At 54.0% G+C, this 24,938-nt stretch overlaps 1 protein-coding gene across 8 annotated transcripts in view; it reads left to right on the forward strand.

The window, feature by feature from the left end:
- Positions 1-24,938, forward strand: part of FMNL1 (formin like 1) — a 31,494-nt gene that overhangs the window by 6,053 nt on the left and 503 nt on the right. The window contains exons 2-27 of one of the 8 annotated variants that reach the window (XM_084750792.1): positions 4,283-4,366; positions 5,681-5,794; positions 6,612-6,685; positions 6,991-7,074; positions 7,511-7,636; positions 7,886-7,903; positions 10,778-10,886; positions 12,122-12,198; positions 12,347-12,440; positions 15,942-16,016; positions 16,310-16,420; positions 18,227-18,376; positions 18,942-19,043; positions 19,215-19,470; positions 19,743-20,042; positions 20,180-20,304; positions 20,959-21,161; positions 21,594-21,828; positions 22,008-22,076; positions 22,918-22,998; positions 23,087-23,216; positions 23,348-23,511; positions 23,740-23,841; positions 23,961-24,041; positions 24,300-24,420; positions 24,737-24,835. In XM_084750792.1, the coding sequence (XP_084606918.1) occupies positions 4,283-4,366; positions 5,681-5,794; positions 6,612-6,685; positions 6,991-7,074; positions 7,511-7,636; positions 7,886-7,903; positions 10,778-10,886; positions 12,122-12,198; positions 12,347-12,440; positions 15,942-16,016; positions 16,310-16,420; positions 18,227-18,376; positions 18,942-19,043; positions 19,215-19,470; positions 19,743-20,042; positions 20,180-20,304; positions 20,959-21,161; positions 21,594-21,828; positions 22,008-22,076; positions 22,918-22,998; positions 23,087-23,216; positions 23,348-23,511; positions 23,740-23,841; positions 23,961-24,041; positions 24,300-24,420; positions 24,737-24,828 (3,177 nt within the window). In that variant the 3' untranslated portion in view covers positions 24,829-24,835. The remainder of the gene's footprint in view (positions 1-4,282; positions 4,367-5,680; positions 5,795-6,611; positions 6,686-6,990; positions 7,075-7,510; positions 7,637-7,885; positions 7,904-10,777; positions 10,887-12,121; positions 12,199-12,346; positions 12,441-15,941; positions 16,017-16,309; positions 16,421-18,226; positions 18,377-18,941; positions 19,044-19,214; positions 19,471-19,742; positions 20,043-20,179; positions 20,305-20,958; positions 21,162-21,593; positions 21,829-22,007; positions 22,077-22,917; positions 22,999-23,086; positions 23,217-23,347; positions 23,512-23,739; positions 23,842-23,960; positions 24,042-24,299; positions 24,421-24,736; positions 24,836-24,938) is intronic. The other 7 variants (XM_084750790.1, XM_084750791.1, XM_084750795.1 and 4 more) reach the window with 7 other exon arrangements.

A 24,938-nucleotide genomic window follows, 5' to 3' on the forward strand; every position in this document is an offset into this window, starting at 1 on the left:
GTGCAGACAGCTTGAGCGCCAAGGTTGAGACCTCACAGACATGGGTGGAGGACACACAGGGCTGGAGGTAGCCTTGGCATTTGGACCTGTCAGGCTGAGCTCTGGGGTTACCTGACACTAGGATTGGGGTCCATATTCAGCAGCCCCCTGGACCTCAAGGGGCAGAGCTGTGGGGAGGGGTGTGGGGGGTGAGATGGGGGGTCTAGATTCTGTGCAGATTGAAAGTGAAACTGGAGGGTGTGGCGCTGTCCAGATGTGGCTAGAGCTCTAGGTCTCCTGGGACAGTGTCTCAGAAGTCAACAAGGCAGACGGTGCCAGGAGTGCAGGCTCACAGCATGAGTCTGCAGCCGCTGGGCCTGATAAACTACAGCTAGGGTCGGCCTCTGGAGTCTTCGGATGTCGGGGCAGGGAAAGAAGGTTGTTCCCACACAGTCCATTCTGTTCCATTTATTTGTTTTATTTATTTGGATTTTTGGGGGGATTGTTTGTTTGCTTTTGTTTTTGTTTTTTTTTTGATACAGGGTTTCTCTCTGTAGCTTTGGCTGTCCTGGACTCCCTCTGTAGACCAGGCTGGCCTCGAACTCACAGAGATCTGTTTGTCTCTGCCTCCCTGAGTGCTGGGATTATTGGCATGTGCCACTGTGCATGGCTTATTTTGGGGGTTTTCTTTTCTTTTTAAAGACTTATTTATTTATTATTCTGCCTGCACGTAATCCTGTACATCAGAAGAGAACACCAGATCTCATTATGGATGGTTGCGCGAGACACCATGTGGTGCGGGGAACTGAACTCAGGACCTTGGAAGAACAGCCAGTGTTCTTAACCTCTGAGCCTTCTCTCCAGGCCAATTTTTGGGGGTTTTCAAGACAAGTTTGTGTGTGTGTGTGTGTGTGTGTGTGGTGTGTCTCGGGGGCTGGCTGTCCTGGAACTCACTCTGTAGACCAGGCTGGCCACAAACTCAGAGATCCACCTGCCTCTGTGTCCCAAGTGCAGGGATTAAAGGCGTGTGCCACCACTGTCTTGCTTTTCTTTATTTGTATACCTTGTCTCGCTATGTAGTCCAGTGTGGCCTCAAGCTTGGAGCTGTCCTCCTGACTCCACCTCCAGAGTTTTGGGATTAAAATAGGCCTGTCCTTAATGTCCAGTGTCCCCTCTTTTGCATGGCCACACCCCATCCAATTAATTCCATCTGCTTCCTCACCTGGCAGTTCCTCAACAGGACAGGAGGGAAAGAGCCAGTATAGGTTTGGCCAAACTTTGGAGCGAGCTTTGGGCAATCCCGATGTTCTCACATCTTTTAGTCACTTACCATCCCCAACTCTGACCTTGAAGTCTTCTGGGGACCCCTCCTGTCTCCTGTACCCCACATTTATGAGATGCTTCTTCCTGGGGACGACGGGTCACCAGAGAATATTATATCAAAACATAGCTTCTCAATATTCCGAGGCACTCCGGGAGTGTGAGGCAGGTCAGCCTGTGCTCGAAGCGGAAGCTGATAGATAGGCCAGAAGCTGTCAGACTAGGTGGGCCCAGAGCCTGGGTCTTTGAATTTGGCTTCAGTCTTTCTGCATTACGGCTGCTCTTCTCCATCCTCTCAGGAGGCAGATGTTCCAGTCACACATGTGGGCTCCTCAGCTCTTCCTGTCCTAGTTGGGTCAGCCAGCCTTTTGTTGACCCTAGCCCTTGCTCACTCTGCTGCCTCCAGGCTGAAGACCCTGATGAGGGGCTTGACTCCTGTCTGGAAGGTGGCCCTACCTCACCCTGAGTGAGTGGCATTTGCTGGCCTGTCTCTCCCGCTCCCTGGATACCCGGCTCCTCGGTGGGCCACAGCCACAGCTGCTAATGAGTGCTCAGCGCTGCCAGAGCTATTTCTGATTTCCAAGCCTAAATTTAGCTCGTCTGGCAGGCTGGCACGTGGGCCCAGGGCCTGAAAAGTCCCAGGTAGGAAAGGGGCAAGGGGCACTTTGCCTTCTGGTACTGTTGACACAGGCACAACAGGCTGCCCCATGCGGAGGTTGCCTGGCCTTAGCACTAACTCTGGAGTGGCTCTGAGGGGTATGGACCCGGGCTGTGGCTCAAAGCCAGCCGCCCTCCACTCTTACTGGCTTTAGAAGGTGACCTTGGGTTAGGTCGCCGAGTTCACCTGTGCTTGCATCTGTCAGATGGGCACAGTAACAGTGCCAGCGATGGTGGCCAGGGCATGAAATGCATGGAGGTGAGGGTGCTTGCTTAACATGACTGTGGGGGTCGTGATTGAAATTAGAAGCCCTCCTAGGCTATCCCAGAGCCACTCAGGGCTCCAAGGTTAATGAGCCATGACAAAGATGCTGTCCCTTCTAAGGCTCAGCTGCCGAAGCTCAGCATCCTCCTCATCTCCCTTATGGCCCCAGCTCCATGGTCCTGGTAAGCCTGGCCTTCCACTTCCTCTTTCCCAGGAGACCTGCTGTACCTCGCCCCCTCCCCCCTCCCAGCTCTGTCTCTGTTGGGTGGGGATAGATCGGACAGACGGACAGATGGAGAGGAAAAGTAGCTTCCTAAGCCCCCCGAAGCAGAGTAGGCCCTACCCCCACAGCCTTCAGTCCCCTGTTGGAAAGGCTGCCATGTAGCAGGAGCTAGCCTGGTGTGTAGTTTCCTCAGTCCAGGTTCACTTTTGAAATGGGGTCAGGGATGATGACGTAGCTCAGCCGCCGGCTGGCCTTGGAGTGTGGTGGGTGGGCAGTTTCACCTCACAAGTAGGGCCCCCTGGCCGGAAAGCTTAGGCAATGGGGGCCGATACTACCCAACTTCCTGTTCTCCGAGGATGAGTCAAGGCAGTGATTTTGGGGTAAGGTCTGGCCAGAGCCCCAGACCTAACCCTGCCACTCAAGAGAGGAAGCTGGCTAAGGAGTCTCTAGTGGGTGTGGCGCCGTCTCTGCTCCAGCCATGGCCTAGTCTCAGAGTCAGGGGTCAGAGAGTGTCAGACAGTTACTCCCAGGCTTTGGGCTGGGCTCCTTGGAGGCTCCGCGTACCCACAGTGGAGACCCAGGCTAAACTGAGAACTCTTGGAGGGCAAGAATGGCTTTGGGGGTCTGACATTATAGTTAGGTCCCCATTAGACCCGAGGTTTCCTGGATTGGGGTGAACTGGCCTTGTTTTTTTCTTTGTTTTGTTTTTTTGTTTTTGTTTTCCGAGACAGGGTTTCTCTGTGTAGCCTTGACTATCCTGGACTCGCTTTGTAGACCAGGCTGGCCTCAAACTCACAGCGATCTATCTGTCTCTGCCTCCCAAATGCTGGGATTACAGGCATGCGCCACCACCGCCTGGCTTTTCTAGCCTTGTTTTCTAGGTGTGTTAGGCAGGCTGGATAGGCCTCAGGAACACGGGGGTGGGAGGTGGGGGAGGAGCAGGGGGGGTAACCCCTGCTCTGGCAACTCTTGCCTGAGTCCACAGTTCTGGCTGAGCTGTGTGTCTGACCTGTCGTGACAAGGACAGGCAGCTTAGGGGAAGGTATTGCTGATTTATCTTAGGTCCTGGAGTGTGTGTGTGTGGGAGAGTCCCAGCCTGGGGTACCAGTACCATAGGCCCAACCCTGGGCCTAGTCTGTGGTGGAATGACTTCCGTCCTTCAGATCCGCCCCTCCCCCCACCTCTGCAGCTGTGACATACCTGTCTGGGACTTCCTCCTGGCCGACACGCGGCCCTAAGCCCCCTCAACCTCCTGGTGACTTGGGCCTAATCTGTGCACATGAGGTGCTTGGTGACAGGTGGGAATAAGACCCTGGTGACGGGGGTCAGCTAGGCCAGTCTGGAGATGGCTTCCCGGTAGGTTCCTCACTTGGATAGGAATAAAGATCATGTCTAAAGCTCGAGTGAGCAAACTTGCCTCATGGCAGGTATGCCAAAGAGGTGATGTGGATGGTTCATTCAGTCAGACTTGGATTCAGACTCTGGGGCCCTGGGATCTCGGGGAAGGAGGCCTTCCTCTCTGAGCCTCGTTTTTTCTCACTGGATGACACTGCTTCTCTGCCAGGGTGAGAGGACGGTGCTTTTTTTTTTTTTGGGGGGGGCGTTTGGAGACAGGGTTTCACTGTGTAGTCCTGGCTGTCCTGGACTCGCTGTGTAGACCAGGCTGGCCTCGAACTCACAGCGATCCGCCGCCTGCCTCTGCCTCCCGAGCGCTGGGATTAAAGGCGTGCGCCACCGCGCCCGGCTTCACAGAGTGTCTTCCCTGAAGATGCTGGTTCGTTCTCTCCTTGCCTGTGCTGGAGCTGTGGGCTCAGGGGTGTTTGTTGTCTGCCCCCCAGAACTGTATGAACTTGCCTCCAGACAAGGTCCAGCTGCTGAGCCAGTATGACAATGAGAAGAAATGGGAGCTCATCTGCGACCAGGTAGGTGCCGGGAAGGCTAGGCTGCCCTTGCTTCCGCTCCTGGAGCATCCTGCTCTGAGGATGTAAGAGCTGGCAGGGGAGGGGCCCCGCCTGCTGCCCTGGGGCTAATATCTACTGTCCCCCCCACCCCCCCACCCCCGGGCCTGTGCAGAGCTCTATCTACCCTTGCAAGACCTGATCAGAAACCTTTAGGGATCATCAGCTGGGTGTGTCCCAGAGCCCGGGCAGTGGCTGCCCTGGCTGCTCTGCTAAAGCAAGCAGTCTACCACTTAAGGGATGTCCACAACACTTGGGTTTCTGTTTTTGAAACGCAGTCTTGCTCTATAGCTCAGACTGGCTTCAAACGCGTGCTCCTTCTGCCTTAGCCTCCAGAGCGCCAGGATTATATAAGGTGTGGGTCTCCGTGCCCTTGACTCTCTTACCCTGGGCTGAGGAAATGAGGAAATATCCCTGCATTTAGCCAAATGGAGGGGGAGAAAGGAGTAGGGTCCCTGTCTTTTTCTTCTGAGGTCTGGAAGAGACACAGTCAAGCAACCGTTTCTAAGAGCATCCAGTCAGAATGCTGTGTCAGAGCTCAGGCCAAGCCCTGGCTTCAGTGGGCCGCTGGCTGCTGGGGGCCCAGTGCAGGGGTGGAGAAAGGTAGAGACTGGATCATCAGTGATCATCAGTAGGAGGCAGGAGCTGCTTTCAAGCTGAGGCCTGGAGGCTGGGGAGGGGGAGGGAGTTGGAGAGAAGAACACCCCACCCTCCACCCACCCCAAGACCCAGCAAAGCCTTCTGCTAATGGATTGGGTTGAGACGTACCAGTTGGGCATCCATCTTGGTAAGGCGGGGCCGGGGCAGAGTTGGGAGATGGCTCAAAGACCGGAAGGTGGAAGAGGGTATCTGGGTTGGGGTGAGGTGTGCCTCTGCTGTGGTCTCTGCTTCTGTACGAGGAACTGGGGCAGTGAGATAGGGGAAAAGGCACAGCGCACACAGGTGCCTCTCTGTGCAGAGAGACAGGACGGCTGTGCTGGAGATGGGCTGTTTACCTGCTAGGGAGCTGTCCGCTGTCTGGACTTTCCACTCTAGTCCAGGAAGGGCACAACCGGCCTGAATGAGTAACCCAAGGCAGGCCCCAGGAAAGGCACAAGCAGGCCTGGGGCTAAGGTCTTCCACTTGTCCAAAGTGTGTGTGCCTTTGGCATTCCAGAAGCTGTGGAAGACAGCCTGGACCGTCAAGTCAGAGCTGAGAAGGGGGAGCTGGGGGGAAAGCTACCCAGTGGTCTTTGGGCAGCTGTGACCCGCTCTTTGTACGCCCCACTCATCTCTCCAGGAACGGTTTCAAGTCAAGAATCCCCCCGCAGCCTACATCCAAAAGCTGAAGAGCTACCTGGATACTGGCGGGGTCAGCCGAAAGGTAGCAGCCGACTGGATGTCCAACCTGGGGGTATCTATCTCCCTTTCTATTCTGCCCCCTCCAAACAGCTGGAGCAGCTGTGTATGTCTTTGTATGTCTTTCTGGTGGCCCCATGTGAGTTCATGCATAAGTATGCGTGGGCGTGGGTGACTTAGTTTTAGGGACTGAGTACCCAGACAGCCTCTCTCATGGACTCCTGTGTGTGTGTGTGTGTGTGTGTGTGTGTGTGTGTGTGTGTGTATCTTACATGTACTTACATGAGCATCCCTGTGTGTTTTTGTATTGTGTGTGTACATATGTGCACCCTGTGTCTTCATGCATAGATATATGTGTGCGGTAGTTGTGCATACTTTGGGGGCTGTAGGTACATTTGCTCTCCTGTATGTCCCCCAAGACCATATATAGGAGAAAGAGAGAGAGAGAGGGAGAAAAATGAATGAGTATGTATGTATCCCATACATAAACAAATGGGTGTATAGGTAGGCACCCATGTGTACATGTCTCCTGAGTGGATGGACATGTGTTTGATATGCTTGTGTTTGATATGCACACGCCCAGTGTATGTGTGTCTGCGTAGATGTGTACGTGTGTGTGTGTATTTATATCTCTGTATGGAGGTATGCCTATGTACCCTGTATCTTCAGCCATGTGTGGAGATACCCTCCACATGGGGGGCGGGCACGTAGTCCACGAGTGTTCACTCTGTTGCACAGGTGTGTGGAGGTGGTGGGGGAAGCTAAACGTGAAAGGCCTTGTGTGCGCGGTGTGGGCGGATACTTCTGGCTGCTGCCTCAGGACTCGGGGGAGTCGGGCTCTACCCACAGACTCCTTGTTTTTTGGCCCCCAGTTTAAGAGGCGAGTTCAGGAGTCTACCCAGGTGCTGCGGGAGCTGGAGACGTCCCTGAGGACAAACCACATTGGGTGAGCTTAGGAAAACCCTACCTCCTGGCAGCCTCTGGGGCTTTCCAGCCCCTCCCTCCACCACAGGCCAACCCTGTGGACCATTTCCTACCTCCCCCTGCTGCCTGTGCAGGACTTGGGCACACAGGGGGCTGCTGTGGGTCCTGCTCCGGCCCTCAGCAACCCTGGTATCCCTGGGTTTCTTGAGGGTGGGGGAGAGTGTTCCGAAGCAAGGGCACTCGAGGGCTTTAGCTTTGCCTGCTCATCGCTCGTCGCTGGGGCAGAATCCTTTCTGCCTGCAAGTCAGAGAACCTTATGCCTTGCAGGTGGGTGCAGGAGTTCCTTAACGAAGAGAACCGAGGCCTTGATGTCCTGCTTGAGTACCTGGCCTTCGCCCAGTGCTCTGTCGCGTAAGCTCCTGACCCAAGCCCTCATGCTGCGCCTCCTGACCACACACAGTCCTGGGCATCCCAGGGAAAGTTGGATTTGGCCCTGGGCAATGGTTTTTCTGAAGCCCTGTCCTCACCCAGAAGGGATATTCCTTTTCCCTTCCCTGTACTCAGCATAAGGCCATGGACGAGCTGGGGTGTGGTGGAGCAGATCTCTAATCCCAGTACTTGGGAGACAGAGACAAGGGGATCTCTTTGAGTTCTGGCCAGCCCTGGTCTACAGAGTGAGAACGCGTCTCAAGAAACAAAAACAAAAATGAGAGCCATGAGTGAACGCAGCCTCCCCCTCCTGCCTCAGTCTCCCCCCCCACCCCCATCTTGCCTTGTACATCCCTCGGTCCCCTCTCTGACTGTCCCTGTGGTGGAAGCCTCCACGCTCCTTGTATCACATCTCCAGGTATGACATGGAAAGTACAGACAATGTGGCCTCTAGCACAGAGAAGAGCAAACCCCTGGAACAGTCCGTGGAAGACCTCAGCAAGGCACCACCCTCGTCTGTGCCCAAAAGTCGCCTGACCATCAAGTACGAAGGGCCCGGGATGGGGTGACAGGAGAATAGAGACCCTCCCCCACATTGCCTCATCTAACCAGGACCCCAGGACCTCTAGGGTCATCTGAGTCCTGGCTTCTGGGCACAACTATGCCAAGTCTTCAGGTGGAGACACCTAGAGAGTAGAACCAGAGGGGGCCTGGAGTTAGGAGCGGGCTTTGGGGTTGGCAGCCTCTCTTTTGTACCAGTCTAACCCCTTGTTTCTTCCTATGCGGCCTCCAGGTGCCCCCCTTCTCCCCGGTACGTAGACACCAGGGGGCAGGTGCATGCTGGGACGGCTGTGTGGGGCGGTGGGTTGGAAGAGCAGTGAGCTGACAGCTCTGAGTTTAGCAGTTCATCCTGACAGGACACCCTGCCATCTTGTTGGGATGCAGGGAGGCATCAGCTTCCTGTGTTGGGTTTGAGGGAACCAAGTATATGTTTATTTATTTGTGTGTGTGTGTGTGTGTGTGTGTGTGTGTAGTAACGTATAGGCATATGTGTGTGTGCTTGTAACTGACCCAGCTAAGCATGGCTTTTATGTGGGTGTTGGGGATTTGAACTTGGGTCTTCACAGCAAGAGATTTACCACTTAGCCATTTCCACAGCCCTATAAAATCTTTATATCTGTATGTCTCTCTCATATGTATATGTGTATATATATATATATATATATACATACACACACACATATATACATGTATACATATATACATATACATGTATATAGTGTGTGTTACTAGGACTTGAATCTAGAGCTTCATGCATGCTAGGCAAGTACTCTTCCACTGAACTTACACCCCTAGCCTGGGCCAACTGTATATTAAGCACCAAAATCCTACAGTGCTTTCCCCCTTGTTCACTATTTTCACTTAGCAATCATTTTTGTAAAGCTATCTCTCCGGCCCCCACCCCAGAGGGTTTCTCCGTGTATAGCCCTGGCTGTCCTGGAACTCGCTTTGTAGACCAGGCTGGCCTTGAACTCACAGAGATCCACCTGCCTCTGCCTCCCGAGTGCTAGGATTAAAGTCATGTGCCACCACACCCAGCTAGCAAACATTTTTTTTTAGACACTAAATACACTTACTAAATAGCTCATCTTAGTAGTAAGTGCCCATAAGACATAATTCTGCTTTCGGGGGCCACAGTCTAGTGGGAAGGGAATTGAGTGGGACAGATAATAGCAGAGATGTGACCTGGGTCTCTGAGAAGGGAGGTGCCCACTGCTTGGGGGGTACCAGGAAGACTTCCAAGAAGAGGGGACACTGGTGTCTGACAGATGGATAGGCAAGCAGTGGGGACAAGGAAAGGCAGCATGAATAAAGACCGAGATGTATTTGAGCAAGATAGGAAAGGTTGATGTGGCAAGTGGCAGGGAGGTACAGAACTGTCAGGAGGATTGGCATGTGGAAGGTGTGGTTGGCAGTTCTACAAAGATGAAAACCTCAAATTTTTTTTTTTGGGGGGGGCGACGCCAAGAATAATAGAGGGCATATTCCATCTATTCTTCACGAGGTGCCAGGCTGGGGTTATTACATAATCCCACCCAGCCTGGGAAGATGTGCTACTGAGGCTGAGGAGATGGCTCAGCCAACAAAATGCTTGCCTCGCAAGCACGAAGACCTGAGTTCAGTCCCTGGCACCCACGTAAAAAGTTGGGTATGGTGGTGTGCACTTGTAATCCCAGCACTGGAGAGGCAGAGACCAGATGGCCCCTGGGGGTGGTGGCTAGATAGCCTAGCCTAATTGGCGAGCACCAGGTCCCGGTGAGAGATCTTGTCCCAGAAGAACCGAGTGAGGGCTGAGGAGACTGTGGTAGGTAAAGTGCTTCTGCATAAGTGTGCGAGCCTGAGTTAGGATCTCTGGCACCCACGTAAGCATCGAGCACAGCCTCATGGACCTGCGTTCTCAGTGCTGGGCAACAGGACACCTAGAGCTTGCTGGCCTGACAAGTCTAGTGGGAATAGCGAGTTCTGGGTTTAATGAGAGACCCTGTCTCAAAAACAAGTAAGGAGGGGCTGGAGAGATGGCTCAGAGGTTAAGAGCACTGGCTGCTCTAGTAAAGGTCTTCAGTTCAATTCCCACAACCACATGGTGGCTCACAGCCATCTATAATGAGATCTGGTGCCCTCTTCTGGCATGTAGGTGCATGTGCAGGGAGAATACTGTGTACACAATACATAAAATATTTTTTTAAAAAAGAGAAGATACATGAAATCAACCTCGGCCTTTGCGCGTGCGCGTGCGCGCACACGCACACACACACACACACACACACACACACATACCATGCACACAAACAACAAACAAGGTAAAAAGGTTCTGAAGAATGATGCTCAAACTTGAATGATGTGCGCACACACACACACACACACCCCTGCACACAGGTATGGTGTACACACCTGTAAAGGAAGCCAGCCTGGTCTCCATGGGGCTTTGTCTCGCCCCCTCCCCCCCCACTCAGTATGGAACTGATGTTGCCACTCCTTTTACAAATGAGGAAATTGAGGTACAAGGAAATTAAGTACATCCCTACTAAGATGGAATGTTCTCGAATCTAGGCACTTTGAGCTTAGTCTGTCTCTCAAGATGGACGAGATGAGGGGCCAGGTGGTTGTGAGTGCCACCTTGTGGAGACACCACTGGTGTCTAGCTCTTTCCAAGCTCTGTCCATCTTTATCCTTGGTGAGCTTCCCCTCACAACACACTTCCCTTCCCTTCCTCTTTTCCTCCTCCTTTTTTTTTTTTTTTTTTTTGAGACAGGCTCTCATGTAACCTAGGCCTCCAACTCCGTATTATGTAGCCAAGGCTGGCCTTGAGCTCCAATCCTCTTGCCCTTACTTCCCAAATACTGGAATCAGCAGGCACGTGCCACCATGCCTGGCTCACAATAGCCCTTTTCAAAACCAAATCTTTGCTTGCTTGACCCACTGTCACCACCTGCCGCCGTCCCCCGCCCCCAGCATGCCAGCCCCTGAGGGAGGCTGCCTTCGCCTGGCCAGTGGGTCAGGCAGATAGGAAATAGTGTCTTAGATATGTCCCGTCCCCCTCGCTCCAGAGTACACCATACTGGTTTGGAAAGCAGGAAGCTGGGCACTGGGACTCTGACCCTACTGCCTCTTCCACATCCACCAGGCTGACCCCCGCCCACAGCAGGAAGACCCTGAGGAACTCCCGAATCGTCAGCCAGAAGGATGATGTCCATGTGTGCATCATGTGCCTCAGAGCCATCATGAACTACCAGGTCAGCTGGTGGCATGGGACTGGGGCCTTGGGAGCTGGCTTGTCCCCATGGGGCCCGTACAAGCTGCTGATGTTCTAAGACCATGCGCGGCTCTTTCCCTGGAACCTTACTGGGAAAGCCCGGGGCCTGGGCTCTGGCGGGGTCCTGAGGCTGGTGAGTTTTGAGGGTTTAATTGGTTTTGTTACCTTCCGTCAGGTCTGCTGAATTGGCCTTGGGTGTGTGGAGGTGGGTGGAGGGAATCATGGGGCTCAGGTTGGTATCAAGGAGGGTTGGGTAGTGGAGTGTATGGGAGAACAGGCCTGGCTCTGGCATCGGGAGGGCCAGTGGTGCAGCTCCACTTTCTTTCTTTCTTTCTTTTTTTTTTTTTTTATAGTTTTTTGAGACAGGGTCTCTCTGTGTAGCCTTGGCTGTCCTGGACCCGCTTTGTAGACCAGGCTGGCCTCGAACTCACAGCGATCCACCTGCCTCTGCCTCCCGAGTGCTGGGATTAAAGGCGTGTGCCACCACGCCCGGCCTCAACTCCACTTTCTTACTTATCAGTCTTTATGAATGTTCTTTTTAAAAAATTTTTATTTTATGCACATTAGTGTTTTGCCTGCATGTATGAGGGTGTCAGATCCCCTGGAACAGGAGTTACAGATAGTTACAAGCTGCCTTGTGGGTGCTGGGAATTGAACCCAGGTCCTCTGGAGGAACAGTCAGTGCTCTTAACCACTGAGTCATCTCTTCAGCCTCTGTAAACTTTCTTAAAACATTATGGGATGTTTGAAGTGTATGATTTTTTTTAAAAAAGTAACTCTATTTCACACTTGCCTAGCATCTTAGGTGACAGCTTTGTGTTTGTCTGTATGTCAAAAGGTTGGACGTGGCCGGGGCTAGGGACCTGGCGGCTTCTTCTTCTTCTTCTTCTTCTTCTTCTTCTTCTTCTTCTTCTTCTTCTTCTTCTTCTTCTTCTTCTTCTTCTTCTTCTTCTTCTTCTTCTTCTTCTTTTTCCTGACATAGCATTTCTCTATGTAGCCTTGCCTGTCCTGGACTCGCTTTGTAGCCCAGACCGGCCTCAAACTCACAGCAGTCTGCCTGCCTCTGGCCCCCCACTCCCACCCCAAGTGCTGGGATTAAAGGCGTGCGCCACCACACCCGGCATTCGAGGCCAGAGCAGCATGGAGCAGACTATGCTGGAGGTGTTGGCAGTCTTAGGGACTGCCCTGAGGTGCTGACCTCTGCTCTCTCCCCAGTCTGGCTTCAGCCTTGTTATGAACCACCCAGCCTGTGTCAACGAGATCGCTCTGAGCCTTAACAACAAGAACCCCAGGTGAGGGCTATCCTCCTAACTGGTTCCACGCTTCCATACCCTGTGGTCAGGGCTGCTGCTCAGGCGAACCCCACCCCAGCTCCCCTGTCCTCTGACAGACTGGTGCCCACCATGCTGTGGGCACTAAACCTCCCTCTTCTCTTCCCAGAACCAAGGCCCTGGTGCTGGAGCTGCTGGCCGCCGTGTGCCTCGTGCGGGGAGGGCATGACATCATTCTTTCAGCCTTTGATAACTTCAAGGAGGTACTGGATCCTCCCCCATGCAAACCTCCCTGCCTTTCTGGTGCTGCTTGGGGGATGGCTGTCAGAAATTGTGTCCTCTGATGGAGGGTGGGCGTTTGGGAAATACAGAGAATAATGTGGGATGGGGAAATTCAGGCTGGATGGTATAGGCGGGCAGGAGCATTGTCTAGGGCAGCGATTCTCAACCTTTCTACTGCTTTGGCCCTTTAATACAGTCCCTCATGTTAGTTTGTTGCTATTTCATAACTGTGATTTTGCTATTGTTATGAACAGTAATGTAAATATCTGGTTTGGTTTGGTTTGGTTTGGTTTTTCAGGACAGGGTTTCTCTATGTAGCCTTGGCTGTCCTGGAACTCGCTCTGTAGTCCAGGCTGGCCTCGAACTCACAGAGATCCGCCTGGCTCTGCCTCCCGAGTGCTGGGATGAGAGGCGTGTGCCACCACTGCCCGGTGTAAATATTTGATAATGCAATTGCTGTGGGGGGGGGGGGGTCATGACCCACAGGTTGAGAACCACTGCTCTAGGGTCACAGGGACAGCTACAGGGATCTACTGAGTTTCAGACTCTCAGCCTTGCCTGCCCAGACACCCTAGGGTTAACAACTCTGGTCAACAAATTTACAAGAAGTTCGTGTGTGCATAGTGATGTGGGTAAGTGAAACTGGCCCTCACAGGGCTGGACATTTTGCTCAGCAGTTAAAGGCGCTTGCCACCTGAGTGTGAGGCTCTGAGGTCACACCCGAGCACCCTGGTAATAAACCAAGTGTTCTGCGCATACCTGTAATCCAGTCCTAAAGGAGAGGATGCTTGCTGATGTTTGCTGGTTTCCAGCCCAGCTGAGGAAGAGCCCTTGATCCAAGCAGAGACCCTGACTCACAGAAGTAGGCAGAGTGACAGAGGAGGACACCCAAACACCTTCTTCTGGCCTCCGTGCACACAGGCATGTGCAGCTTCTTCTCCTGCCACCATATACACATTCGCAGGCACACACACACAGAGTCATCAGGAACAATTTTCAAGGCAGGCTCCCTCACTTTACAGAACTGGCTAGCCTGGAACTTACTATGTAGAGCAGGCTGGCCTTGAACCCACAGAGATCCACCTGCCTCTGCCTCCTGAGGGCTGGGATGAAAGGTGTGTGCCTCATCCTGTCCAGACCATCAACCAGTCTTTAAGGCTGGGTATGAGTTAAGCAGGTTCATACAGGCTGTGATCCCAGCATTTGGGAGGTAGACCCAGGAGGATTGGGACTTCAAGGTCATCATTGGCGACATAGTGAATTCAAGAGCAGCCTAAGCTACAAAACCCAAACCAAACCAAACCAGCAACAAAATAAAATAAAATAAAATAAAATAAACAAAACCCGGGGCTGGAGAGATGGCTCAGTGGTTAAGGGCACTGATTGCTCTTCCAGAGGTCCTGAGTTCAATTCCCAGAAACCACATGGTGGCTCACAACCATCTATAATGTTATCTGATGCCCTCTTCTGCAGGTAAAACACTCATATACAATAAAAATAAATAAATAAATAAACCCAAACAAAACAAAACCCATACTTATGCAAAAAAAAAACCCCAAAATCAAAAACAAAAAACAAATAGCCCCCTCCCACAAAAAAAACCCCCACAAACTTAACAACAAAAACCCAGCATTAAAAAAAAAAAAACCCCAGCATAGACTCTGTCTCACAGAATCAATCAATCAATCAATCAATAAGCAAGGTGGGGCAGAAGGCTGGGCCGGGAGCAGTGGTGCATGCCTTTAATCCCAGCACTTGGATGGCAGAGACAGACTGATCACTGTGAGTTCAAGGCCAGCCTGGTCTACAAAGAGAGTCCAGGACAGCCAAGGCTACACAGAGAAACCCTGTCTCGAAAAGCCAGAAAAACAGCGTGGGGAGGGGGTGGCAGGGGCAGGGGGAGAAGGGAGCTAGATACATTCATTCTTTCATGAAAGTTTACTGAGGGCTGACTATGTCCCAGGCACAGAAGCAGCCCCTTAGGAAAAGGAGTGCAAAGGCGTGGGAGGGTTGGGATAGCAGCGGGGCGTGGTGGTGCACACCATTAATCCCAGCGCTCAGGTGGCAGAGGCAGCGGATTCCTGTGACAATCAAGCAGCCATGGCTACCCAGTGAGACCATATTACAACAACAACAACAAGGGGCTGTAGAGATGGCTCGGTGGCTAAGAGCACTTGCTTTTGCAGAGGACCCTGGCTTGATTGATTCCAGCATCTCAACTGTCTATCCCTCCATTTCTGGGAGATCGGGTAACCTTTTCTGACCTCTGCAGGCACCAGGCTGCCTGCATATATGTCAAGCAAACACTCTTATACCTGAAGTAAAAGAAACAAATCTTAAATAAAATCGAGCCAGGTTTGGTGGCGTGTGATTTTTAATTCCAAGTCCAGGGAGGCCAGGCTAGCCTACGCTGTGAACTTCAGGCCCACCGAGACACCATGTTTCTGCAGACAAGGCATAGGCTGGAGCTACGGCTCAGTGGCCCTGGGTTTGGATTGTAGTGTCTACACCAGGAGGCTCACAGCCGCCAACAGTTCCCCGGCAGCCACTGCTCTCTGGGCCTCTGAAGACACCCATATGCACTTCTTGTTGTTTTCCAAGATAGGCTTTCTCTGAGTAGTCCTGGCTGTCCTAGAATTTGCTCTGTGGACCAGGCTGGCCTTGAAATCACAGAGATCTTCTGCAGGGGTTAAAGGCGTGTGCCACCATCGCCCGGCTCCGCATGGACATTTTATACATCCATTCCTTCAGGGACACATAGATAAAAGTAAATATTTGAAAAAAACGACAAGAACAACAACAACAAAAAAGATGGATTTGCTCCTGAAGAGCAACACTCACGGTTGATTTTGGCTTCCACATACATGCACATACATGCATATACACATACACACACACACGTGTAATTCCTATAATAAAAGGGCAGGAAGCAGGTATGAACGAGCAACCTATATAGAATCAGGAAATGCTAAATGGCTGGGCAATGGTGGAAGACACCTTTAGTCCCAGCACTCGGGAGGCAGAGAGGCAGGAGGATCTCTGTGAGTTCGAGGCCAGCCAAGTCTACGGAGTGAGTTTCAGGACAGCCAAGGCGATACAGAGAAACCCTGTCTAGAAAAACAAAACCCACCAACCAACCAAAGCTAGATGTTATGGGCTAAAAGGTTGCCAGGAGGGGAAACTGGCTATAGAAAAGGCCTCACCGAGAAGGTGAGCTATGAAGAAGCTGAGGGACTGGGTGTGGTGGTTCTCTTGGCTAGGATGCCGGGTGGTTAGAACAGTGGGAGAGTGCACCCAAACGCCAGTGCAGCCAGAGGAGGGTGTGTGAGGTTGAGAGGGAGCAGTGTTTGAGGCAGAAGAGACATGGCCGGATTTGGATGAAACTGGAGGGGAACCTGCAGGGGCCCATAGGGACAGCAGCCAAAGCATGGCACAGGAGGTGTGCGACCCATTGTTTTGTGTCCGCCATTCTCCCCCTCCAGGTGTGCGGGGAGCAGCACCGATTTGAAAAGCTGATGGAATATTTCCGGAACGAAGACAGCAACATTGACTTCATGGTGAGCTTGGAGCCCTCGGGTGGGGGGGGTGGGGGGAGCCGAAGATTTGCTCGGCTCCGTTTGCGTGGCCCGGAGCAGCTGAGGACCTGGGTGGTGGCTTAGCTCAGCAAAGTGACAACTGACTGTCAGTGGGAAAGGGTGGATGTCAGAGGGGTAGGGACTGGACCAAGGGTACCTGGACCTTACAAGACTGTACAAAGGGAGAGAGGCTCGGGGGACACGAGTGGGAAGTGGAAGATGCCAGCACCCCTGACCCGGAAGTCCTTAGATTTGCTGGTGACCCTGGCCCCCAGGTGGCTTGCATGCAGTTCATCAACATTGTGGTACACTCGGTGGAGAACATGAACTTCCGTGTCTTCTTGCAATATGAGTTCACTCACCTGGGTCTGGACCTGTACTTGGAGGTGAGCCCTGCACCCCACCCCTACCCTCCTCTGACTGAACTACCCACTGTGGGGTATGTAGTTATGGATGTCGTATGCGGTTATATAGCAAGTCTTGAGTTCGCATCCTGGCTCCAAGAACCGGCCTTGGGGATACATAATCAGCAGCCTTATCACATGGGACGCTGAGGCAGGGGACCTTTGGTTCAAGTTCAGTCAGGGTTTCACTGTTGCTTCTCCCCCTCCCAAGCCCCAATGATTAAAAAAACAAAAACCAAAAACACCCCACCACAGATAAACAGAGTCCTTCCTCTGCCCCTTGGCTAGCTCTGTGACCTTGCACACATCTGTCCATGCTGCTGAGCTGTTTTCCTGTCAGTCACAGAGGTGAGAAACACCTTGAATAGGTAGAGGAGTTCCTGGTACCTGATGGATACCCCTAGCGCGACCATCTGTCATAGTCCTGGGACTGGCTCAGGTAGCTCTGGGTCAGCTCAGTCAGGTGCTCTGGCTCCAGCCAATGAGAAGGGGGAGCAGAGGAACTGTGAGCGGAGAAGTCACAGCTTCCAGGATTGGATTTCCGAAGGCTAGGACTGGCCAACAGTAAAAGGAGGCAAGGCTGATATAGCCATACAGTAAAATTTGATGCCAGGTCTGACACCAGCTTTAGCATGGCTGAGCCTTGAAGAGAAGCCAGGCGGGAAAGTCTGAATATAAAGCCGGGCGTGGTGGCGCATGCCTTTAATCCCAGCACTCAGGAGTCAGAGGCAGGTGGATTGCTGTGAATTCGAGGTCAGCCTGGTCTACAAAGTGAGTCCAGGACAGCCAAGGACGGTTACACAGAGAAACCCTGTCACAAAAATCAAAATGAAACCAAACAAAACAAGAGTCTGAATATAGGGCTGGAGAGATGCTGTGATTAAGAGCACATACGCCAGGCATGGTAGCACACGCCTGTAATCCCAGCACTCAAGGAGGTAGAGGCAGGTGGATAACTGTGAGTTTGAGGGTAGTCTGGTCTAACAAAGGGAATCCGGGACAGCCAAGAAACACAGAGAAACCCTGTCTCAAAAAAACAAAACCAAACCAAAAGAGTACTTACTACCTCTGCAGACACCCAGGACCCTCTGTGGGTCCCAGCACCCACGTCTGGTGGCTCACAATCTCCTGTAACTCCAGGCCCAGGGGATTGGACATCCTCCTCTGGGTCTGAGGATACTGAACTCATGTAGTATCTACAAACACACAGAGTGACACACACACACACACACACTTTAAAAAGCTGAATATTCTATGACTTTTAAAAATAAGTAATGTTGCCGGGTGGCGGCGGCACATGCTTTTAATCCCAGCATTCGGGGAGCAGGGGCAGGTGGATCTCTGTGAGTTGGAGGCCAGCCTGGTCTACAGAGCTAGGTCCAGGACAGTCAAAGGTACAGAGTGAGACCCTATCTGGAAAAACACAAAACGAAACGAAACAAAAATAACAACAAACAAACAAACAAAAAGGGGAGGCAGAGGAAGAGGGAAGAAATGTCCAAAATGACTGAATCTGTAGAAGTAGATTCCTGCCTGCCAGGAGCTGGGGAGGAGACAGTGAGAAAGAAACCCCTCACTGGCCTAGGGGTTTCCCCGCGGTGCACTGAGCTTCCAGAAAAGAGGCCTTAAAATGGTGAATTGTGTGGTTGGTTAATCATACCAATTAAAAAAAAAAAAAAAAGCAAACTAGTCCCTTCCCCTGGGTGCTGGGTGGTGGTGGTTTCATAGAGCGCCCCCTCACCACACACACACCTCAGACCTCACCACGCCTCTGCTGTCTGGGGACAGAGGCTCCGGCTCACCGAGAGTGACAAGCTGCAGGTGCAGATCCAAGCCTACCTGGACAATGTGTTTGATGTGGGGACCCTGCTGGAGGACACAGAGACTAAGAACGCAGTGCTGGAGCACATGGAAGAGCTGCAGGAGCAGGTGGCACTGGTGAGACCTGGTCCCAACCTAGTCTGTCACCACACAGTAGGCCAGCAGGAAGTCTGGGCTTGCCTGGGGCAGGCTCCTCTTAGGAAGCAAGTACTGAATGAAAGACAGAGTTCTGGGTGCGGATTGGAGGAGGCGGCAGTCGGCTTGGGCTCCGAGGTTTGCCCTGGATCCAAATCCAGAGTCCTTTTGGTGTCTCTCTCAATGAGTCTTCAGGGAGCGCCCACGCTGTGTGGGACTTGTGCGCAAGGCAGGCACCTTCCCCCCACCCCACCCCCCATCCCCTTAGCATTTTCTGAACCCTGCCTCCTGAGAATTAGGTCCTGTGGTGCCTCTTAGCACAATCTTCTACTCTGTCACCTATCTTCCCACTGGTGCCTTGGTTTCCCCTCCTAATTTATTTGGGCTCAGGTGCCAGGCTTAGCCCACCCTTGGCTCACTGGGCCAAGCGGATGTGGGAGCCTCCCCCAGCCCTCCAGGCAGGCTTGCCTGACGCCGCCCCCTCACCGGCGGCGGCGGTGCCAGTGCCTGGCCGCGGGTGGTAACTCACCATGTGCTGGTGTCACAGCTGACAGAGCGGCTTCGGGACGCAGAGAACGACTCCATGGCCAAGATCGCCGAACTGGAGAAGCAGCTAAGTCAGGCCCGCAAGGAATTGGAGACCCTGAGGGTGAGCTTGGGTGTGGGCCGAGCCAGGCTGGGGGTGTGGGCCGGGCCAGGCTTCCCAAGGAGTCTTCTCCGGCTTGACAAAATCAGTCCGTCCCAGAAGAGGATTGGGGCGGGGTTGCTCTATACCAGAGAGCTTGCGGATGGGCACTGATCTTTTTCCTGGGGCTTGCAGGAGCGCTTCAGCGAGCCGACCCCCTTGGGCACTTCCGGACGAATCCCTGAGCCTGAGAAAGTGCCTGCCCCAACCATGGTCCGACGACCCTCAGCTCTAGAGCTGAAAGTGGAGGAGCTTGAGGAAAAGGGGTTAATCCGTATCCTGCGGGGGCCGGGGGACGTCGTCTCCATCGAGATCCTCCCAGGCGCTGTGGCGACACCAAGCGGTGACGACGTACCAGCTCCGAGGGTGCCCACTGATTCCCCTAGCCCAGGTGCGCAGGAGCTTCAGGCTAGGGGAGAGAGACCAGGGCGGGGCAGGGTATCCTTAAGATACACCAGGCTGTGAAAGATAAGGCTTGGGTTGTGGGCGTGGCACGGGTACACGCAGGTAGGTTGAAATGGGTTCTGGATGCATGGTAGAGCAGGGAGGTGGCAAAGACACCCGCCCCCCCCCCCCCCCCCCCCGCCAACCCGGACACCGGGTCCCAAGCCAAGAAGTTAGCCCCTCCCGCGTCCTTGCTGGGCTCACATCTCCCACCTTCAGCAGAGTCGGTTCCTGGAGCAGTATCACCACCGCCTCCGCCGCCGCCACCACCACCGCCACCCCCACTACCCAACCTCCAGTCCCAACAGGAAGCCCATTCCTCGGCACCCCCGCTGGCCCCGCCCCTCCCAGGCTCTGCAGAGCCTCCACCTGCACCACCGTTGCCTGGAGACCTGCCGACCCCACCCCCACCCCCACCACCCCCACTTGGTACTAATGGACCAGTGCCGCCGCCACCCCCACCACCTCCGGGAGGGCCGCCAGATACCCTTGGAGGACAAGACCCAGAGATCGGCCCAGGTTTGTGGGGTGGACTATCTCAGAACTTCTAGGGCTGGTGGGGAAGTGGAGCAGGGGGCCCCCCCCCTCGGTGTCCTGCAGGACCCTCTCTACCTAGGAGTCTCCTTCAGCTTCCTGTCTTGCCTTCTTGCTTCCAGGGGTGAAGACCAAGAAACCCATCCAGACCAAGTTCCGGATGCCGTTGCTGAACTGGGTGGCGCTGAAACCCAGCCAGATCACAGGCACCGTCTTCACAGAGATCAACGATGAGAAGGTGCTGCAGGTGAGTGGGCACCAGGGGGCTCCAGGCCGTGCTGGCCATGTGGGGTGGGTGGTTATCTCCTCCACCTGGCTTACAGATGAGGATGGGAAAGCCCTGGACGTGGGCTTTAAGACATTGGATAGGCCGGGCTCGGTGCCTGTAATGCCAGCACCCACCCAGGGAGGCAGAGGCAGGCGGATCTCTGTGAGTTCGAGGCCAGCCTGGTCTACAAAGTGAGATCCAGGACAGCCAGGGCTACACAGAGAAACCCTGTCTCGAAAAACCAAAAATCCAGAAATGAAAACACTGGATTGGTGCCTTCCAGAAGGTGGTATCTTGACCCCTGCGGGCTGTCCTCTCCTTTCTGCCCATTTCCCACAGACAGCTAAGGCGTTCTGGTAACAGTTTCTCTTTGGAATGGGTTCCCTGTCCCCTGGCCGTCACTCACACTCTTGTTTCCGGCCTGCAGTAGTAGCATTTTCTCCCTTACTGTTGGCTGCTCAGCTGTAGCAGGCGGGAAGCTGGGTCCCGGGTGTCGTGTCTCCCTGTCAAGGCTTGTGGTCGAGCTAGCTCACTGGTTAGTCTGTCCTGTCGTAGTCTGTCTGGCTATCCTAATAGGGTCAGGAGCACGGGGCAGATCTCGGCTTCCCTCAGCCTGCCTTTCTCTCCCTTTAGGAGTTAGACATGAATGACTTTGAGGAACAGTTCAAGACCAAATCTCAAGGCCCCAGCCTGGACATCAGCGCCCTAAAGGGGAAATCAGCCCACAAAGCCCCCACCAAGGCAACTCTCATCGAGGCCAACCGGGCCAAGAATTTGGCCATCACCCTGCGCAAGGGCAATCTAGGGGCAGACAGAATCTGCCAGGCCATTGAGACGTAAGTACCTATGTGGGGGGGGGTGTGACCTGGTCGTCTCCCCCCCCCCATCCCCCACCCCAAGCTAGGACCAGCAGGCAGACATAGTAAGAACCCCAGCAATGGGCCAGAACCTACCAAACTTCACACCAGTCCTGGGTGTGAACATTGTCCTCAGTTTCAGACCGAGAAAACCGAGACTGGTTCATGCCCAGATGGAGACCTCCCGACTCTCTTCCTGTCTCTGCCTGGCATGGGTACCCAGGCCAAAGGATTTACGGCTCTGCACCTGCCAGTGTTGTACAATAGGGCCCGGGGCTTGCAGTTTCCCTCCACCCCCAACTCTCGTTCTCTGAAGCCATCTGAAGGCTACTTATTCAGCTGCGCTCTCCCCCGGGGGGAACTTGTTAAGTGTAGAATGACACCCCTTCTGCCCTCTGTTCTCTTACGCAGGTATGACCTACAGACCCTCAGCCTGGATTTCTTGGAGCTGTTGACCCGCTTCCTGCCCACAGAGTACGAGCGCAGCCTCATAGACCGATTCGAGAAGGAGCAGCGGCCGATGGAGGAGCTGTCCGAGGAGGACCGATTCATGCTGCGCTTCAGCCGCATCCAGAGACTGCCAGAGCGCATGAACACGCTCACCTTCCTGGGCAACTTTCCAGACACGGCTCAGCTGCTCATGCCGGTGTGGGCAGGACGGGCAGGGTGGTGGTGTGGTGGTGGAGCTGGGTTGGGCTGGTGGGTAGGGAGGGGGCGTCTCTGAGCTCAGCTTCCAAGAGGGCAGTGGCGAGGGAGTATTTGAGCCTCCTCGTCGTCGGAGAGGCTCCAGCTTCCGTCATCCTCTTTTTCATCCCACCCCCTTAGCAACTGAATGCCATCATCGCAGCCTCAATGTCCATCAAGTCCTCTGACAAGCTTCGTCAGATTCTGGAGGTAAGAGCCCAGGCCAAGGGACCCGGAAGTGAGGGCCTCCCTCCCCCTGCCTGGTCTAGGGTAGGGAGTCTCAGGCCCCGCCCACCTGGGATAATGCCCTATTTCTCACATGCATGCTGATAGGCAAGGTGGGAGGTGGCGGTGGGCAATAGAAACGGCCATGCCAGCCGGACGTGGTGGCACACGCCTTTAATCCTAGCACTCGAGAGGCAGAGGCAGGAGGATCGATGTGAGTTCGAGGCTAGCCTGGTCTACAAAGTGAGTCCAGGACAGCCAAGGATACACAGGAAACCCTGTCTCGAAAAACCAAAAAAAAAAAAGAAAAAAGAAAAAGAAAAAGAAACGGCCATGCCTGTAACAGTGGACCCCAGCTCCTCCTGCAGGGCCCAGCCCCTCTGGGATTGCTTTGGGAGAGGAATGGTTGCCGCGCCTGCTCAGTGGAGTGTCTGCAGACAAGAATACGTGGCTTTCGGGGGATTGAGAAGGGATGTGGCAAGCAAGCCAGTTTTGGGGTGGACTAATGGATAAACTTTGAGGGTCCTTGTGGTGTTAACAGTGTGCAAGTGTCACAGAAATGAAGGGTCCATTCAGAAGGGGCTGGGTGTGAGGGCTGGCTGCTTGCCACCCTTCCTCCTGAGTAGTAGATGTTCTCTCCCCCCCCCCCGACCCCCGCGCCCCCAGACAGGGTTTCTCTGTGTAGCCTTGGCTGTCCTGGACAGTAATCAGCCTGCCTCTGCCTCCCAAGTGCTGGGATTAAAGGTGTGCGCCACCACTGTCCGTCGTCTTCAAGGGCTTTTTTCCCCAGTCTGGATCTCACTGAGTCTTTCTCTGCCTCTCCCAGATTGTCCTGGCTTTCGGCAACTACATGAACAGTAGTAAACGTGGGGCCGCCTATGGTTTCCGACTTCAGAGTCTGGATGCGGTGAGGAGGGGCTCCTGGCCTGGGCTCTTGGCCTGGGGTCTGGGGTCCGGTTGGTGTGGCCCGCGGCTTATAACGGATCCTTGTCCAGTTGTTAGAGATGAAGTCGACTGACCGAAAACAGACATTGCTGCACTACTTGGTGAAGGTCATTGCTGACAAGTACCCACAGCTCACGGGCTTTCACAGCGACCTGCATTTCTTGGACAAGGCAGGCTCAGGTATGGGGGGCTGGGGCCTTGGGTGGGACCAGAGAGCTCAGTCCTCGGGCCACTAATGTGGTTAGGAGACACTATAGGTTATAACTGTGTGTGTGCTGCCTTATCCCCTGACTCCGTGCTGCCCACTCCAGTGTCCCTGGACAGTGTCCTAGGGGATGTGCGCTCCTTGCAGCGAGGTCTGGAGTTGACCCAGCGAGAGTTTGTGCGCCAGGATGACTGCCTGGTGCTCAAGGAGTTCCTGAGGGCCAACTCTCCCGTCATGGACAAGCTGCTCGCAGACAGCAAGACAGCTCAGGTGGGTGAGGGGGAACCCAGGATCACAGGCCACTGAAGCCTTAGGGTAGGGCTGTGGAGGAAGGGCCTGCAGGGATGTAGCCACAGGCAGAACCCTGGGAGGATGGAGGAAGCGTAAGGGGCCACCCCGGGTGTGGAAGAACACAGAGGTGGTACCCTGACCGGGCACAGGGCATGGTTAGCCTCCAATGGGCCTAAGCTCGGTGGGGCTGATGGGTTGTGCTTGCAGGAGGCTTACGAGTCTGTGGTGGAGTACTTTGGAGAAAACCCCAAGACCACATCCCCCTCCATGTTTTTTTCCCTCTTCAGCCGCTTCACCAAGGCCTACAAGGTACAAGTGTCTGAAGGGTGGGGTGCGGGCCCTGCAGCCTCTCCCTGAGAGCAGTGGGAGGGAGGTAAGACGGCGAAGGAGGAAGGGCCGTCTCCCTAAGACCTGCCTTGTGCCCTCAGAAAGCGGAACAAGAGGTGGAGCAGTGGAAGAAGGGAGCAGTTGCAGACGCCTCAGGCAGGGAAGAGCCTCCGGCACCCAAGGTAGGCAGCTGCCCCCAAGCCTGGCCCTTGGGGTGCAAGGTTTGTAGCACCCCTTTCACCCTCTTGTCTCTCACCCTTACACCTTCAGTGGTAAGAGACAGATCCTACCCAAGGACAAGGACGGTGCCCCTCAGAAGCCAGGGGAGGAAGTGGGTTTAGGCTCCCTTCTGCCTATCCTTGCTGTAAAGAACTACACAGATGTTCCAGAGTGGGTGGGGGTGAGAAGCATCCTAAAGTTAGAGTTGTTCGTCTCCCCAGTCTCCACCCAAGGCCAGGCGGCAACAGATGGACCTCATCTCTGAGCTGAAACGGAAGCAGCAGAAGGAACCGCTCATCTACGAGAGTGACCGGGATGGGGCCATCGAAGACATTATCACAGGTGAGGGCTTAGCTTAAGGTCCCTGTCTGCCTCCAGTCTGGGTTATGTCATTCTCTTTCTGTTATCTTCCCCTCACCCTGAGGGGTCTGCTGACCCAACCTCCCCCACCCCCCCAGTCTCACTGTGTAGCCTTGGCCGTCCTGGAACTTGCTGTGTAAACCAGGCTCTGGCCTCAAACTTACAGTTCCTCCTGCCTCTGCAGTGCTGGGATTAAAGGTGTGGGCTACCATGCCGGTCCCCTATGCCTCTTGCTACCTTTTCTATTTTTCTTTTCTTTCTCTCTCTCTCTCTCTACCTTCCACGCCTAAAACCTCAGTGCTCAAGACAGTGCCCTTCACTGCCCGCACCGGCAAGCGGACATCCCGGCTCCTCTGTGAGGCCAGCCTGGGAGAGGAGATGACCCTCTAGCTCCCAGGTACCTAGATAATCCTGCTCTGTGGTTCCAGTCCCGGCACTGGGATTTGGGGGCCAGACATGCCTTCCCATCCTGGGCCATTGCATGGCTGGTGTATTTTTAG

Source organism: Acomys minous, assembly GCF_964271855.1.
Source record: "Acomys minous genome assembly, chromosome: 12".
NCBI classification, from domain to species: domain Eukaryota; kingdom Metazoa; phylum Chordata; class Mammalia; order Rodentia; family Muridae; genus Acomys; species Acomys minous.